This window comes from Parasteatoda tepidariorum, chromosome 8 (genome assembly GCF_043381705.1).
Source record: "Parasteatoda tepidariorum isolate YZ-2023 chromosome 8, CAS_Ptep_4.0, whole genome shotgun sequence".
Lineage (NCBI taxonomy): Eukaryota > Metazoa > Arthropoda > Arachnida > Araneae > Theridiidae > Parasteatoda > Parasteatoda tepidariorum.
This window is the reverse complement of record NC_092211.1, coordinates 1,375,423-1,391,332: the sequence shown is the minus strand read 5'-3', so window position 1 is coordinate 1,391,332 and position 15,910 is coordinate 1,375,423. Positions and strand designations below refer to the sequence as shown.

The following is a 15,910-nucleotide window of genomic DNA, read 5'->3' as shown; positions in this document are numbered from 1 at the left end:
ATAAAAATTGGTTAGATTTAAAAGATGAGAAAAGGGTTGTTTTGAGATGCTGGTTTTTTCTAAAATAACTTTTTTTTTCTAATTTAACTTTCAACTCTAGAAGTAAATTATTGATAGCATCATCAGGGGTCTGTCTAGGTTTTTTTTAGAGGCACCTATTTTGTGAAAATTTAGACATAATTTGTGAAATTTAAAAATTATATTAAAAAATCAACACAAAAATATGGTAAAATTAAAAAATATTTTCAAAAATATGTTAAATGTATTTTGCAAAACTACCGTTTTTCATAAAATTGAATTTGTGAAAGTACTGCTTAAGAGCAGTAAATTTGCCCTGGACAGTCCCCTGATCGTCTTTAGGGCACTCGCACTTTAACATGAGGCTGTATTATCAAAAATAGTTCTCTAAATAAAAGTCTCAATTAAATGTTTTGAATTCAATTTACTCTTCTTATTTGCTTGGTTAAATTTTTTGTTTTGATATTTTTTTGTTTTCTTTATTTGACCTTTCTCACATTTGGTGCAGACGTTTCCCCAGTCGCTTGGAAATGTTTCAATGGTCTCTCCTGAATGTTTTCTGACAAACAAAGTCTATGGTAAAAAATTCTGCGGCTCCCAAAAGTGGTCATAAGCATAGATAGTGTTTTCTGGAGGTTTGAATGTATAAGGAAAAAGGAAAGATTATATCTGATATCATTCCCCTTTTTTTAATTGTGTTTTAGTTATGATAGATTTTGAACTAAATAATCATTACAGAAAATAAAAGGCTTCTAAACTACACTCATCCCATTAACATTATCAATCCAGCTCATAATTACAGGCATAACATGTTAGGTATTTAGTCAAAGTTTATTTGAAGTTTAGATTTAAAATTTTCAAAGCGTGTGAATTTTAGAAAATATTTATCCGAAGAAACACAAGAGTTAGATAAACATAATGCAATGCTTCTACCAGTACAGGAGCAAGATGATCAAAAAGGCCTTCAAAAATTCTTAACACACCAAAAACTTGGAAAACGAGCATAAAATTTTTTAATTCTTAACTATTTAGTCTTAATTTCTGAAGTTTCTGCCCATTATTAACTAGATCTAGCAACCAGAATATTTAAGGGGTGAGAATTAGGTCTTCTTTCTGAGTGGAATCAGTGTACTCCTGAAGCTGAAACACTTGCATAATCCTACACTGAATATATGAAACTATCAAACTAGTTAGAAATTTATCTACATTTTAGCATAAATAAGAAATTACAAAAAATTGATGCGTTTCAATTTATGAAATTCTCCATCTTCAGCTACCAGTAGAAAAGAATTAAGAAACCACAATTGATCTCACCTACCCATCTCCAGAAACAGAAATCAAATGTCTGCCATCATTTGAAAACTTTAATCCAGTCACCAGTTCTGAATGTCCGAACATTGTTGCTAGGCATTCTCCTGTAATGTAATCATACAGGTACAAGCTTTTGTCTGTACAGCTGGTTGCAAGGTACGTCCCAGAAGAGTCCAGCACAACCTGTAGTAAAGAACCATTAACATACTTAAACCATAAAAGATAAATAAATTATACATTTTGGAAAGCAAATTAAAAATAAAACCAAATTTTTTAAATTAAAAAAAGCTGAATTAACAATTCCATCAACTTCTGTGTAGTTTGGGAGTCAAGAAGATTATATGTTTACCGCTATTATTTACCGCTATTACTATTATTCTCATTTTTTTTAAAACTTTATAATACATTACACAAAACTAAAACCATAACTTAAATTTCATTTTCAAAAAATTAAAATAAAATTTTTTAAACACTAAGCTCTAATTTTATTTAAATTTAGAAGAAAATGGCTGGTTGTAGTTCATTTACGTCGCACTAGAGCTGCACAATGGGCTATTGGCGACGGTCTGGGAAACATCCCTGATCCGAAGACATGTCATCACAATTTTGATCCTCCGCAGAGGGGATGGCACCCCTGCTTCGGTAGCTTGATGACCTGCATGCAAAGTTGAACACTTTACGGTAGAACAGTTTAACGAGGACCAATACCGCACACCCTTGGTCCCTACGCAGACTGATCCAAGTGGTCACCCACCCGCACACTGACAGCAGCCAGTGATGCTTGACTTCTGTGATTTGCTGGGAACCGTGTCTTAATGATCAGTCCACTGTGGGACAGAAAATGGATGGAGACTAGATGGCAATAGTATGTGCATACAGAGATGATTTTGTAACAGAGAGAGAGAGTGCACGCCAAGTAACCCTGATAGCTAGAACGATGTAAAAAGTTATTGTCTGTAAATATAGTTCTTGTAAATAAATATGATATGATTATTAAACTCTTACTTCTTCCTCCCACCACCCGACTACTCCACACCTGACATAACGGTACAGCCAACAAATTATATCAATTGACCTTGACAGCTGAAATAAGTATATAAATCACTGCCTTTGCATCATTCAGAAGAAGTTACAGACACAATTCATTGTGCTGACATCTATTGATAATATAAAGAAATATTACCCAGAAAAAGGTAAATTCTGTTAACACTGCAAGAATTTTTAGAGTTGACAGCGATTGCTCTAAGAATTCTAGGCTTTCCAGGAATATTTTAAAATTTCTCAATAATTCCAAATTTCCCTTGTTTTCAGTAAGAGAAGTCAAAATTTTTTTTACCTATTCATATAAATATTTACATACAAGTAGGTAAAAAAGTGAAATACTAATATAAAATTATTTGAAACTGTTTAAAGTCACCATCAATGGGATGAAGAAAGATACCTTTATTAATGTTCCATCTTCTCCTTGAGAGCCACGGAAGCATCGGACATGTTTTCCATTCAACACTGAGTAAACTCTGATATTCCTATCCTGGCAAGCGGTAAGAATGTGACGTTGCTGAACATCCACTTCCATATCATACAGTGTCGTTTTTCCAACTACGTGATGTTCTCTTAGCAATGACAACTGAGGATTCTAAAAAACAGCACATCACTCAATCAATAGAAATAGAAAAATACACCACAGTGTTAAAAAAAGAAACACTTATCTTTTAGTAACTAATAAAAATCTCGGTACCAATGCGGCCACTAAATTTTCAAAACATATTGAAAAATCTGGATAGTAACAACCTTTATTTTTTCTTCGCAAAAACAAGTCTCTTTTACAATACTAATATAAAACTATTAACTATAAACTAATATAAAACTATATACTAATATAAATTTAATCGAACATTATAAAGCTAACATTAAAATATAGTAAAATTAATAAATAGGATATCTTCATTGTGATCATAGTAAGATAAAAACATAAAGCATCTGCACATACGCTCATAATATTTTTGATAATAGAATAATTTTATTAACTACACAAAGACAGTTAACTATTTAATATTTTTATTTATTCTTGACAAAAAAATATATATATACATGCACATTAACATTAAGAGAAATATTAATAGATATATATACAACTACAATTCATATAAAGTAGTATTAGTAATTTCACTCCAAACGAAATTACAATAAAAGATTTCCTATTGTCGTTGTTGTTGCTAATTTACGTCGCACTAGAGCTGCACAATGGGCTATTGGCGACGGTCTGGGAAACATCCCGGAGGATGATCCGAAGACATGCCATCACAATTTTGATCCTCTGCGGAGGGGATGGCACCCACTTCGGTAGCCCGATGACCTGCGCGCGAAGTTGAGCATTTTACAGTAGCACAGTTTAACGAGGAACAATACCACACACTCTTGGTCCCTACACAGGCTGATCCAAGTGGTCACCCACCCGCAGCCAGTGATGCTTGACTTCGGTGATCTGCTGGGAACCGTGTCTTAACGATCAGTCCACTGCGGGACGATTTCCTATTGTCCCCACAATCACCTACTTACAGTGTAAAGCAACAGTCGCTTTGAGTTAAGAAGCTGTATAAAATCAGCTGATTGTAGTCTCAACCGCTAATAATGGGATCGCTAATCTTTGGGCTAAAGCGGCAGATATATCTTTTTTCTTTGGGAGCAGCATGCATAGAACTAAGTACTGACATTCTTCTACCTTGCATAAATCATGATTACATTGTCTGTATTCTCTTCCCCTCCCCCATGGCAAACTTATGTGTTTGGATACATTTTTTTAATATTACAATAAATGTAAAAAAAGTATCCGCAAAATTGAAGAATCACCACCTATGTATCCTGCACGGCGTGCGTCTATAATAACTAACTATGGTTGAGATAAAAATATTAATAACATATTGAACTTTAAAAATTGCAAATAAAAATTTTAAAATATTTTTTCCAAGTTAAATAAAACCAAAGTTGTTCTTTTTCTTTAAAAAAAATCATAAGGAGTTTCAGACTGTTGTCTTCTATAAAGATATTCAGGTTTGATCTCAAAACTTATCCAATATAAAAAAAATATATAATGAATGCTTACATAAGTTGCTTTTCTGAAAATAATAGATTTGTCAGCACCACATGATATCATCTGGAGTGTGTCCTCATTCTGCACAAATCGCACTGCAGTAATGGAAGATGAATGATCATCCAGTGTTTGTTGAAAAGCATAATCCTGCTTCACATCAAAAACATGAATGAGGCGATCTCGACTAGCAGACGCAAGATAGCGTGTCTCTTGACCTATTTGTAAAAACAATTAGGTTACACAGTGGCACTTTATTATTAAATATATTTGCATGAGTATTAGTCTGCATTTACCATTAACAACAGCAGGTTTAGAGTATTCAAGGCACAACACTTCAGAGTCATGGGCTTCAATCTTGCATAATTCTTCAACATATTCTAAATTATGAATTCTGAAAGAAAGAAAAATCAATCATAAAACAGTTGTCGATGCCCAAACCACATTTTTGCTAAACACTACCATATTTAATCAGAATTTAACTTCTTGCAATAGATGATGAAATGTAATTTTTGATAAAAAAAAAATTTCCCCAATATTATATTTTATAAAAAATAATCTCAATAGGCAAAGGTTTAACATGTTAATGAGTAAATAAATTCTAGAAAAAAACAATATTTTGCACAAGAATTAGATAACTTTAAAAAGTCAAAGTAAAAAAAAAGATTCATTAAAAAATGTGGCAATACTTAAGAAAACTTTAAAACAGAATTGTTAAGCATAAACAAGAAGCATTTTGTACAAATTAATTACTAATTGATACAGTGATAGCCAGTCGACTTTCAGTAGATATCTATTGAACAATCTTCTATTTTAAGAATTTCTCATTTTGCGAACTATTTTCAGGAACCGAGAATATTCTGAGAAATAGAATATAAATTTTGTAGATTGACTTATATAATAGTGAGTCGAATTTTATATTTCAATTTTTTCTTCTTCCCGTTTCCTAAACTATTTCTAATTTATTCATTCTTTTAATGCATTTTATGGTGAAAAATGCATTTGAAACAATTTCACCAGTTGTTTAATACCACGAACGTTAAAATAGTTAATTTTTTTGATTTCCATCCAGAAAGTGCAACTTTTATGCTGTTTGCAAGATTTGACAACTAAGATATATCTATATAAAATAGATATTCATTTACAAAATAAAATTGAAATTAATTTCTTTTTTAATTATATCTAGTGTTATTGAACTTAAAACCTGTTTTGTGTTGTGCTTTTAAAGTATCCACATACAATCTTCTTTATCGGGATATAGTGACTTCGTTAAATAAAGGGCTGATTCTAATATCATTGAAGACGTACCCTAAGTTATAATATAAGTTTTTTTCTCTCTTCCTATTCTGTTGCAGGATATTTTTAGGTTTTGACAAAAAAATGCATCACTTCCAGATTTTCTTTTCTCTAAGAACCAAATTCCCTGACAATTCCAGTTATTTAAAACTGTTACGGAAATCCCAAAATTGACGAAATTTAATGAAATACAGTGGAACTCTGATTTTACGTTTCCTATCGGACTAGTGTTAAAAAATTAAAAAATGAACAATGCGGGATAACGTCAAATAAGGGTAAAAAAAATGTAAGTATATTTCTCAAAAATTAACACTTACAAGATTAACTACTAGAAGAAATGTATTATCCAATGATTTTCAAGATTAAGAAAGAAATATTGAAGTTTTACCTGAACACACAGGACAAAGAAAAAAAAAATTCCTACCCACCTTTCTCTCTACTTAAAGGATGACTGGAATTTCTGCATTTTGCATCTCAATCGTGCCAGTTCAAAATGGGGGGGGGGGGGGGGGNGGGGGGGGGGGGGGGGGAGCAAAATTTTCCCAGTTCTCTAGATACCGGATAAAAGGTTCCGTACTGTAAAATGGTTTTCTTTTATTTTACTTACTTAATCATAAGAACAATAAGATTGCTTTATAGCAAAAAACTGCACTTCAAAGTGCGAAAAGCAATTTATCAATTCAAAATTAAAGGGTTTTTAGACATATAAAGATAGGTCGCGATTTCATATGTCTAGGTGAGCGATTCTCGTGGAGGAAGGAAAAGGACTTGTAGACAATAAGATGTTTCTGTGTATAGATTCTGTGAAAATTTAAAACTACTCACCTGAAAATATTAAGGACTGGTTTCATGTAAAAGTGTGATATTAGAAAAATAATGTGATCTATTTTTATTTTGCTATATTCAAAAGTATAAAATCAACCAATGTATTAGAAAACTGTGCAAGGTCAACTCAGAAATGATTTGAAATAGGTGTTATTTACCTGATATTACCCGATCGATCCCCGGATGCAAGATTTCTACCATCTGGGCATATCCTGAGGCACCGAACTCCATTTTTGCCATCATATGTGGTATCAACCTTGTCATTACTACCACCTAGATGAGAAAAAGGGGACATTATGCAAATATTTTCGAAATATAGTAAATCTGAACAATATATGAACAGAGGTAGAAATTAATTTTGGATTTTATGCATTTGTACAACTTTCTTCACAGCGAAAATATGATTTTAATAGCTACAGTCGTGTAAAATTAGTAGCTTTTGACGGTAATGACAAGGCATACTCGTGAATTAAAAAAAAAGAAGAGAAATTGCACAGCTACAATTAGTTAGATTTGATTACTGAAATCATGCCATTGTTTAGATATAAATAATCACATTAATGATTTTTATTTATCATGAATTCTACAGCTTCTGAAGTAATAATAAGGAAGCACAATAATAATATTTTGCTATACAGAAAATTAGTCTAGATAGAATTTTTTATTTTATTTCAAAAAATATTTAAAAATTGCATTCAGAATTGTTCTAAAAAGTATTAATGCATCAATAAAAATTTCAAATTATTTTTATCATTTTTCTCAAAATGATAAAAATCTTAATCTTTTTAAATCTTAATCTTTTTAAAATCTCTTAATCTTTTTAAACGAAAGAGTTAGGAGTGAAAAGAATATAATCTAGAATGGAAACATCTGTTACCAGTTAGCATAAATGTCTGGGATAATACTCTTTTTTTAATAATATAGAAAAACATTTTTAATAGCTCAATAAATATTCAATTGATTAAGTTGATGCATATTTTATAAATATAAATGCATCAAGAGGAAAAAAATACTTTTAGTTGCTATATCATTGGTATGATATAGATTAAAACACAAAAAAAAAAATCCTCCAGAATTAGAACTATAATTATTTTTTGAAAAGGTATTGGACTGAGAGGTATATTAAAGTCAAATTACATAACACCAGTCTAGTTTTAGAATATAATTTTCAGCCCTTTCCTGAATTTTCCAGTTTGATAAAACCTTCAAACTTTCCTAGCAAACCTGGATTTACATGTCATAGTAAAAACTACTACAAACACAAATTACAAATAAAAAATCTAACATGCTACATACCAATATATCCTGAAATCAAAATTTAATAATTAAATTCAAAAATAAATACACAAATAAAAAATATTGTCACACATAAATAAGTTCATTCTTCAAAAAGCAACACATAATGGATAAGTAAATAAGTTATAAGCAAATTTTGATAAAATGAAATCACTTACTAGAATTCAATTCTGTATCACACAGGTAAGAAAGCTCTGAATCAATGTATAAAATTTTGAGCAATTCCTGAAATAATGTAACAAAAAAGTTTAAATAAAGGCAACAAGTTCATTTAAAATATATTTTAGTAACATGAGATACATAAAAGTAATATAAATTGAAATTAAATAGGATAACTTCTTTAGAAGCTATTTTATTAAAATAAATATTAAAAAAAATAGTTCATACTGAAGATTTATAAAATGAAATAATTTAATATTCCGGTTGTTAAAAAAGTTAAATGTTTAAAAGTTAAAAAAAAAAAAAACCTACAGTACTATAGATGTTCCTATGGTAACCAGTATCATCTTCAATAGAAGGTTCAAGATTCCAAAATCTAATAGTATCATCACTAGAACAAGTTAAAAACGTTCCTTTGGGCAAAATATTTTTCAAATTTTCATTTAATTCTGGATAAACCTGGAAAAAAAAATTCAAATTGTTAAAAAAGACAGAACAGTAATCATTTAGCATCACTTATGGTCTCCAAAAAAAAAAAAAAACATAATAAGACATGATTATACTTTTTTTAAAAAAAAGTTAGCATAGAATAGATAAGCTTCAAACTATATCTTTAAAGATATAAGGATAAGAAATTTAAAAATAAAAATAGTTTGAAAAAACTATTTTTGAATTGTTTCTAAGAATTGTTCTAATTGTTTTGAATTGTTATAATTAAATTGTTTTTAAGTCATATTTATGCATACCACTTAACATTTCGTAAAATTAAATAAGCATCATTGAATTTGTTTCTTTAATTTTTTTTTTATTTTATTCTTCTAACTTTTATGTACACAAATTCTTAACATTTCATAGGTTTCATTCATTTATTTATTTACTTTTTTAAAACTTTGAGTCTTAATTGTAATCGGTATCAAAATACTTAATAATACTATCCACATAAATATTTGCTTTATTCATAAAGCTGTATTCAAAAGACATTTCATCCATAAAGAAAAAGAAATTAAAGTTTTCTTTGACAGGTTTCCCACTCAATTCTTTTTTTAAAAATTCAAGGACTTTTCAATGACTTTCAAGAACCTAAATCAAATTTTTCAAGGACTTATTTGGTATTACAATTATATGTTAATTGAATGTCAACTAGATTTCACAATTACGTTGAAGCAGAAATTGTATATATTTAAAGCACAATGCTCATTTGACGACAATTTTTTTTTTTTTAAATTTATCATCTAATAATACAAATGGTTGATAGTTACATTGCTGTTTCAAATCACTTTAAAAAATTCTATTTGATAAAAAAAAAAAAAACTCCAATTGCCATAGGATACTAGCCAACATTTAAAAACTAGCATCAGTGAAACTTTTCTTGAAAAACTAAATGAAGTAAATTACAATTAATGAAATTGAAGGAATGAATAATGCATTTTACATTAAACAAGCTTAGTAAATAATTAATAAAGTTTGTGTAATTGCACGGTTATTAAAATATAAATAAATGTTTTTAATATGTTAGATCAAATTTCAAGTTACAGGAAATGTATATAATTAGATAAAATATCAAAATATATCCATTTAACATAACTGCTCCAATTTTAATAACAAATTCAGAAAATGAAATTACTTCAGAAAATGAGTAATGTGATTTAAACATAATAAAACCTATTGCAGAACAAAATTTTACAGAAAACTAATTAAGACTTACCAAACTTTATTTTCTTTAAAATATATCCATAAAATGTGAAGCGTGATTTTTAAAATTTTGTGAATATGCGTAATTTCCACTAAGCGTAATTTTTAAATCGCATTTATATGAATCTAGACATACTATGCATATCAAAATTATAAGAAAGGTGAAGTAAGTTTTAAAGATTATGTAAATCATATATCACAATGCGTGATTTGTAAATTGAAATTGTGGTTTATGTTTCTTAAATCGGAACAATAGGGATAGTAAATGATACAAAACGCATTAGCAAGGCGTAAATCACAATATGTGATATATAAATCACTTCAATATGAATTTTGTTGCGTGATTAACTAATAGTTTTCATGTGAATTGAGATCATTATGATGCAAAATGCAATTTGTGATTCTTAAATCATTTTGATGATAATTGCGAGTGGTAATTCTTCAATTTCTTTTTTGAGAATCGCAATGCGTGATTGGTAAAATAGTACTAGAATGAAAATTGTGAGGCACGATTCTGAAATTATTTAAATAAGTATCACATTATATGATTCAGAAATAACTTTAATTGAAATCATGATGTGAGAATCCCGATGAGTAATTTGCAAATCACTTTAAAGTAATATTCGGTATGTAATTCATTAATCACTTTCATTCAAATCACAATTCGTAGAACATTTCATACGAATTACGAACAATGTTTATTCATTATCAATGAAACCTGTAGAACTAAATTTTATTTATTAGCAGTTAAAACTAAATATAGAAATTTGATTATAAATGATAAAAAATTAATTATCCTTCGTACATAAATTAAAAGAATAGGACTAATTTGACATTTTAATTATGCTTTAATCTTTTTTGGAGCGAGAAAAAACAGTTTCGCAATTACCCGTTAAAGTATTGTTGAAAATACAATAAATGAATAACTAATGAATGGTTTATACTAGTCAATAATGAAATCTGAAATATCTCCCTGGCATGTGATGTGCTACAAAGACTTCTTTATAAAGGTGTCAACTCCAATAATAAAAAAAATAAATAGATAAATAAAAAATATTTTTTTTGTTGCTACAATGCACAATACACCATACAATCAGGAAATTGTAATAACGCAATCAATTATTAATTAAAAACTATAAAGAAGTGTCAGTGTTGCATTTCTTTCTGCAAACCTCTCATACTTTTATTTGTCTCACCCTACTGCATTAATTCGTCTGTAATAAAACACGTACATAAATGTTTCATTTATATTGAAAAATAATAAAATTTTTTTTAAAATGTAGACTGCTGTACTTTAAGTGATTTAAAAGAGCTTCTCTAAATACAATTTACTGTTTCTGTCTAGTTAATGTAAAAAAAAAAATAAAAAAAAAAGGAAAAGGGATATAATGGTTTATTCCCAAAGGAAAATTTTAAATTTTGTAAATTGTGGGCAATGTGAAATGTCCACCCCTAATGAGTGATTGTAAGGTAAGGTTTCACTCGATTAAGATAAAATTACATAAAAAAAACACTCATTTACAAATCAAAGTCACACTTACTTCAACACCCCAAATGCAGGCACTATGATACATGAAAGAATGAGATTTTCCTACTTTTTTGGTATCTTTGATGTCCCACACGTATAAACTGTGATCATTATATACACAAGTGACCTAAACATATACAATAATGCACATAAATTATTAAGTTAACACATTTTCACATTCATATATATAGTACATAAGAAAGAAATCTAACAATAATGAAAAAATAATGGTTACTTTGTTATTAATTTCATCTAAAGCTATGGCAATGGTATCTGGATACTTGGCACTAGGTTGATGCGAGGATGTTGATTTACTGTAAAATGACAAAATTTTAAACATTATAAAAAGAAAATTAAAAAAAAGAATAAATAAAATTAACATAAGAATGTGAATCCATTATTTTTCTCATTTAGTGTTTCTAAAACTAAAATAGTGTTGCTTAAAATAAAATAAACAGATATAAGGAATTTGTCTATGTTTAGTAACAAGCCTTAATTATGAACAATGAATTAAGAGAAAATGTAAATGATTCAAAAAATTGAATCTGAAAATGATTTGATGAAATTAAAAAAGACATTTATATATTAATAAATATGTGGAATGCTTTGTTACATATTATTATAAAAGAAACACTTTATTTTACTCATGAATAGTAGATTGAAGAAAAATATTAATTAACAAATGTGAAAAGAAGCACAAGAAACATAAATAATAATAATAAAAATGAAATATAAATCTCTGTTCGCCAAAGCTTTAAGATTAAAAATTAAGGATTAAGCCAGCGATCTGAATATTTTACACCAGTTAATTAGTTAAATAAAACAAACAAATTAAGTTGTTAGCTGCATCAATAATTTACTTGAATAATTTATTACCCACAACAAATTCATCCAGTACAGATCTAGTAGTTGCAGCACACATTGTAAAAATATAATCAAGCTAAAAATAATGTTTTGAATATTTAAAAATCCTTATATTTATAATAATAAAAAAACAAAACATTTTAAATAGTATCCATTTATATTCAAGGTCCAAATTAATTTAAAGTTTAGAATAATCTTAAAGAATTTATAGGTATATTATGCAGGGCAGTTCATAAATCCATTAATTTCAGTTCAGAAAGTTATAGTAAAAGTATTAAGATGAATACAGCAAAAATATACCTTGCATTAAATACAGAAAACAGTTCCAGCTTTTTATTAACAGCAATTTCATAGAAGACAGTACATGCCAAACTGACAGCTGCAACTGGATGAACATAAAGCTTTTTGGGTGTTAAATCAGAATGAGATGTATCAAATAATTCAAAATTGATAATACCATATTAAATAGAATTTGGCAGAAACGGAACTATCACATTGGTGTGTGTTAACTAAGAGTTCAGACATAGAACACACAGAAGCTGTAAATAAAACCTCAAATTGTCTCTATATTTAATTCAACGTTCTTTTATTTGCTGCATTCATCTCGGAGAGAATTATGAATAACCATTCATAAAAAGCATTATGAAATGTGATTTCAAATAATGTATAATTTGTTTCATCCAATTAGAAAAGTACATAGCATTCAAAAAAAGGTAGCAACATGAAAATAGGTCTCCATAAGTTAAGAATAATGCCATATAATTCACTACTTTTTATCACATAATTTAAAAACTTCACACTTCAGTCAAAATCTTATGTGCTTGAAGAGCATTATTAAGTACATCCAAATATTTTTTTCCTTCTTTATACTGACGATAAAAAAGTAGTTTTCTTTTTATAATTTATTATTATTATTATTGTTTTACATACAGCATGGAAAAAAAATCTGAAAATCAGCAAAAACAGAATTGTGATTTTTATTCTTTTTTAAAAATTTAATGAATGAAAAAGGAGTAGTATAAAATTGGCAAGGAAGTTATTGAATATTAAGATTTTACAATTTTTTTTGTTGTACAAATGAATATGTTGGTGAAATTCAAAACAGAGTTGAATCAGAAGATATTTTGAACAATTTTGTTGTTGCGGAGGATTGCTGTAGCAATTAAGGATGTAACAAATAGTGATTTGGCCAAATACCAAATGTTTGGCGACCTAACAGCAAAATAAAAAAATTTTTAAGAAAAAGATTTGTTTCATTGAAAGAAAGAATAAAGTAATAAAATTATCAAATAAGTCATTTTTTTTTAGAATATTTCATAGATATAAAGAAATTAGAAGAAAAAAATAATAAAATCTATACGTAACAAATTTAAGAGAATGGCAAAAACAAGCAACTCACCCTGCCACTAGACCTTTAGCTACATCTACTCCTAGTGCATGAGGTCTAGGTAATGTTGATATAAAGTTTAAATTAAAAGGATTAAAACATCTAATTACACCTTCAGCACAACCAATGACAATTAAATTATCTCCCACTGATATACTATTTGCACTAGTAGTCTGTAAAAAGAAAAGAAACATTGACTTAGCTATGAACTTAATGAAAATAATTTAACCAACATTAAAAAAAAGAAAAAAGACTTAAGTTAAATACTCACTTAACAAAGATAATTCATTGCGTAAGTAGCAATTATTATCATTTAATAAATTAAAAAAAGCTAGACACTGATTAGTCACAATCAACAACTGATTTAAGTCACAACCCTGTGGCAGTATTTTTTCGAGCTTTCTGTGACAAAACTCTCGAGCACTAATAAATTTCTTCAAGATGCTTTTAATTATAACAAACATGCTACTAATTTAAAATTGCATAAGTGCTGTGTTTACAAAAAAAGTACATAATTTTTTAAATTGAACATGTAATAATTATTTATTCTAATATTATGGGTGATATTCTCAGATTTTGTCTGGGGAGGATGCCATAATTATTTTCTTTTCATATTTTGTAAATAATCATCAAAATAAAAGAAATAATTAGAAATTATAAAATCCGTAGTAGTAATAGCTGAAAATAAGATTGTCGACAAAATCTCGCGAAATGGACTTCTCAAATGCGTGTTTCATTTCGAGATTAGGTTATTGCAATAAATAATATCGTATAGAAAATATCGGATTTAAAAACTGTGGAAAAATCAATAACAGCCAAAAACTTAGATAGAATCATTGCTTTAAAAAATAAATACTAAAATGCACAATTTGAATTTTCCATATTGTTTGAAATATATTCGGATATTTAAAATCCACATGAAAATCAATATCAATGACTGCCGAAAATACAATCAAAACATATTGATTTATGATACTATCAGCGTACATTGAATGTGATAAAATGTGTTTATTTAAATGCACGTTTCAAATATTACGTCTAAATTTCTGTAGAAAAGAAATTGTACTTTTTTTCTTTAATTTTCAAAAGAAAAATCTTTCTGCAAGAACTCTCTAGGGTTCAGCGTTAATGTTGCTGCGATTCTGCCACAGGGTCACAACCGATCCCTGAACTTCAAGCTAATGTTCAAAACCAAGTTTTTCCTAATTGTGACTCAAGTGTAATATTATTAAGCAGTATTTATTAAAGAAATAAAACAAAATCATGAATTCCCTATACACATAGAGTAACTTAGTTAAAAAATGCATATTAGGATATGATTGATAAGCAAAGTAAAACTAAACACAGAATTAATAAATTTGTTTACCCTCAATTCAACCCATTTATCCAGGAGACGTCTGCTGTTAAACTCACAAAGTAGACCTGATTTGGTAATGGCATAAGTACTTTCAGTCATATCTCCCTTTCCACAGGCAACATCACAAAAATAATTGTTTCGCTGATCTCCTAATATAGCAGATCGTCCCATCAATGGCACTGCTTCATGTTTATACTGAAATAGAACAATAAATCCATAGTCAATGAATAGATATTTTTGTGAAATACAACTAACAGGAAAACTTTCTGAATATTTGATATAAATTAACAGAAAATCCTTACTCCTTAAGATGAACCATGTTAGTAAAGAAAGAAATTTGGAAATAAAGTTAAATGCATCAGGTACAACTTAGTTTGTATGTCGCTTTTACTCAATAATAGAATAGTGCACAAAGAAAGAGATAGAAAAAGGGCAAAATGCATTTTTTTTTTTTTTGGAAGTTTAAAGCAATATGTAGTGATAAGTCACCCTTTTTTGAAAGGTGAAATTTCTATATCAAACTGCTTAGCATTACTTGCAGGTAGGACTATAGGAAAACCACCTGGTGTGCAAGTAAAATTTTCGAAAATCAGGTAGCTGACTTATACACTGGTAATAAAGTCAAACATTCCAATGCATTATAAACAATGAGATAGATATGAATAACTCTGAGTCAATTTTTGTGTTTCTGAAATATTTTTAATAAGTTATGTACAATTAATTTCACAAATGAAGTGTGCGTTAAAGCCTCTTTAGTTGAGGGTAAATGCATTATATCCAAAGAGAACAATGTAAAATATTGTTAATTACTTTTTAAGTTTTTTCCATAAATTTTTATATATATTTTTTTTTCACTGGTAGACTTAAACACCTGGATGTACAGTCCGCAAAAAAAAAGATATCACCCTGAATAACTTTTGTTATAATGATCGGATTTTCACGATCTAAGTGTCAATCTTAATGGTTCCCGGGGGTGACCTCAAATATGCTAATTAATTAGTGCTAACTATTAATTAAGTTACGAAATCTGACACAAAAACGTACTTTCTCTGAATAAACATGTATTTTTTTTTACATATTTGGATTCCT

At 28.4% G+C, this 15,910-nt stretch overlaps 1 protein-coding gene across 2 annotated transcripts in view; it reads right to left on the bottom strand.

Moving 5' to 3' along the window:
• LOC107456011 (mitogen-activated protein kinase-binding protein 1) overlaps positions 1–15,910 on the bottom strand; it is an 86,285-nt gene that overhangs the window by 18,033 nt on the left and 52,342 nt on the right. For both annotated transcript variants that reach the window (XM_016073776.3, XM_043051177.2), the window contains exons 8-18: positions 14,831–15,016; positions 13,477–13,637; positions 11,449–11,527; positions 11,227–11,340; positions 8,306–8,452; positions 7,993–8,059; positions 6,697–6,811; positions 4,714–4,811; positions 4,433–4,635; positions 2,771–2,965; positions 1,337–1,512 (exon numbers count right to left, since the gene is read on the bottom strand). In XM_016073776.3, coding sequence (XP_015929262.1) covers positions 1,337–1,512; positions 2,771–2,965; positions 4,433–4,635; positions 4,714–4,811; positions 6,697–6,811; positions 7,993–8,059; positions 8,306–8,452; positions 11,227–11,340; positions 11,449–11,527; positions 13,477–13,637; positions 14,831–15,016 — 1,541 coding nt within the window. The remainder of the gene's footprint in view (positions 1–1,336; positions 1,513–2,770; positions 2,966–4,432; positions 4,636–4,713; positions 4,812–6,696; positions 6,812–7,992; positions 8,060–8,305; positions 8,453–11,226; positions 11,341–11,448; positions 11,528–13,476; positions 13,638–14,830; positions 15,017–15,910) is intronic.